General features: G+C 46.1%; 1 protein-coding gene across 2 annotated transcripts in view; it reads right to left on the reverse strand.

Moving 5' to 3' along the window:
- AIFM1 (apoptosis inducing factor mitochondria associated 1) overlaps positions 1–2,731 on the reverse strand; it is a 36,597-nt gene extending 33,866 nt beyond the window's left edge. For both annotated transcript variants that reach the window (XM_032757605.2, XM_032757604.2), the window contains exon 1: positions 2,428–2,731. In XM_032757605.2, coding sequence (XP_032613496.1) covers positions 2,428–2,533 — 106 coding nt within the window. In that variant the 5' untranslated portion in view covers positions 2,534–2,731. The remainder of the gene's footprint in view (positions 1–2,427) is intronic.
- Between the last annotated feature and the right edge of the window lie 358 nt (positions 2,732–3,089).

Raw genomic sequence — 3,089 nt, forward strand, 5'->3', positions numbered from 1 at the left:
AAAAAAAAAAAAAAAAAAAAAGTTTAAAGGTAAGATGGAGGGAGAAATGGTGTATAAACGAACCTCGCTCTTTCCCACCTGTGCAAAAATGCATGGTAGATGCTACTACGTGAAAGAGAAATCAGATCAAAAGCAATTAGTAATCAAGCCACAAAACAGAGTTAATTCCTAAAATGAGAGTATCAGAACTTCTTTTTGAAATTTTAACACTACCCTCACCCATTTTTAAAGGCAGGTGATGTCATACTTTGGTGCATGGCCAAAGGACAAAGAACAAGTGTATGCAACGAGATGGATGGATATGTCAGGAAGTCCCAATGTATTCTACAGTAGACTGCCTTCAAACAAAGACATGCAGTGGAAAAAACCATTTGAGTCTGTATTTTTCAGTAGTTCTAACATCACCAACCACTTTCCAATGTCTAATAAATCAACTTAACTTTGCAAATGCATATTTAATTGATGAGAACTTTTGGTAAGACTTCAGAATGCTGGTAAAAGTTGTGAGACTTCATATCTCACAAATGTGATGCAGAAATGCTTGGAAAATAACTTGATTCAGATGTCTGAGTTAGTGACAGTGCCCTGTGCTTATATCCTGTGTGCATGAAGAATTAGATCTCACAATAAAATTCTAATTTTTGTCCCTGTAAAAAAAAAAAAAAAAAAAAGTTGTGAGACTTAAGCAAAACAACTACTCAAAGTTTGAAAGGCCGGTGTGGATGAAAAAATTCAGGTTATCACCGGGCGCGGTGGCTCACACCTGTAATCCCGGCACTTTGGGAGGCCGAGGCGGGCGGATCACGAGGTCAGGGGATCGAGACCATCCTGGTTAACATGGTGAAACCTTGTCTCTACTAAAAATACAAAAAAAAAAAAAAAATTAGCCGGGCGTGGTGGCGGGTGCCTGTAGTCCCAGCTACTCTGGAGGCTGTGGCAGAAGAATGGCGTGAATCCGGGAGGCGGAGATTGCAGTGAGCCGAGATCGCGCCACTGCACTCCAGCCTGGGCGACGGAGCGAGACTCCGTCTCAAAAAACCAAAAAAAATTCAGGTTATCTCAATTTCTGTGCAACAAGCACAGAGCACTATCATTTCAATGCAATCATTTCAATGCACAAAACCCTCAAAGATGACATCCATTGATAAGGTATTAGTTTAAAAGCTAAGCAGAGGTTTTAAGTTCCAAGAGCAATATGTCCCAGGACATAACTCAAATACACCTATCAGGAAACATTTTCATTGTGCATAGCAACTGGAAAAACTGTTCAAATGCACATTTGCAAAGACCCTAACAACCCAAGGAAAATATTTTCCACTTTTTATTTTTAAAGCACCCAGGTATTTCTGTATTGTAAAAGCCTCAATAACTTCTGACATTGCAAATGCCCTAGGGGTGGACATTGAAGGATTACTGATTTTTTTTTTTTTAAAGCAACTCCTACAGGTGGATCATTCATTGTCCCCGTGAAGTAATGCAGTACGAAAATAAGCAGGCTCAAGCCATGCTCAGATAAATTCACGGATATCTGATGTACAATTGGCTAATTACCGGGAAGAGAGCAGAATTCATTCTTAACTTTTTGAGGTCAACTTTAGGAAGCAGTATGGAGTTGCAGCGAAGGGATTAAGGCCCTGGAGGCTAGCAAACTATCCTTAGCTCTACCTATTAATTAACTATGTGACCTTTGGCAAGTAATTTCACCTCTCTGTGCCTCAGTTTATTATCTATAAAATGAGTGGGTTGACCTTTACCACAAAATCCCTTCCAGCTCTAAAATTTGATGAAACAACTTAATGGAGGACAAATACAATGCGTTCTGCAAACTGTTTCTTTGAAGCCTTAAAGACCACCAAGAAGTACATAGCTCAGGCGTCTCCAATTAATTCTGGGCCAAATCTCTGGGTGTCTGGTACACAACCAACCGACTCCTTACTTGCCCTGCACCGTTTCTGTTTCACTGGGCATTCAAATCCATGGATTTCATCTGTGGTTTGGAAGGCTGAGCAGATAATACCCTCATTTACACAAGAAACTTAGGCGTAGGGCTTAAACATCCTGTTTAAAGTCTCAATCAGTAAATGACAAAGTCTACTTGACCTCATTGCTCTAAAAAAGGGGGTGGGGGGTGGGGATGGCGGGGAAGCGCCGACAGCCAGTTGTTCTGGGATCCCTGAACAGCAAACGCTCCCGGGAAAAGGCCTCAGGCCGACTACTGGGTTCAAATCTCTTGAAGGTCAGGTCGGCATGGCTGAGCCAATTCCTCCGCTTGCAAGACTCAGGGTTCGGAGTCTGCCAATTTGGAATTCACGTGACTATGTGTTAAGTTTCTCGGGGGGACGCGGGGGTAGAGGGCTGCAAGGCACAGGGAGCCTAAGGCGCCAGGCCCTCGGACTTGGAGGTTGCCTGAAATGATCAGTCAGTCACCTGGGAGCCGGTTCCTCTGCCTCGGGCTTCGGACGCACACGGTTCGCACCAAGGGCACCAGCTTCTGCTTCAAAGCACCCGCCGCCAGGCCTCCACACCGGAACATTTCGGCGACCGCTATTCGGGACCTCCTCCTTCCCTTTCCTCTCACGCACGACCGACGGGTCAAACACCGCGAGCCCCGGCCAGCTCCCCAAGTCTCTTCACACGCACACTACGCAGACTCCTCCTCCCAGCTCCGGGTGGGCATTGGACAGAGAAGCCGGCCTGCTAGAGCCGGGGAAGGGGAACGGCGACCGGAGGCCTACTGCGCCGGTGTAGCACTGGCTGCTGCATTGCGATTGGTCCGCAGGGCGAGAGGATTTGCGCATGCACTAGCTGGCCCAGGCTCGCAAAGACGCTGGCTCTAGGTAGCCAGTTTTCGCGAGTTTGTGGCACAGTGTTGGACTGAACGAGTTAAGGAACCTGTTCAAGGAGGGACTCGTGGGGCCGCTTTGATTGGCGGTTGTGCCTGGTGCTGCTGCTGTGTTGGTGACGGGAACTGATAACAGCATCTCACAACAGCGTAGCCCCGGCACCGCACTTTGTTTTTTGGTTTTAGGACACCAGTTACTTGATACTGAAGCCTTCCTGATTCTTTTGCAGTGATCCAGATCCAGTTT

This window comes from Hylobates moloch, unplaced genomic scaffold, assembly GCF_009828535.3.
Source record: "Hylobates moloch isolate HMO894 unplaced genomic scaffold, HMol_V3 SCAFFOLD_7, whole genome shotgun sequence".
NCBI lineage: Eukaryota > Metazoa > Chordata > Mammalia > Primates > Hylobatidae > Hylobates > Hylobates moloch.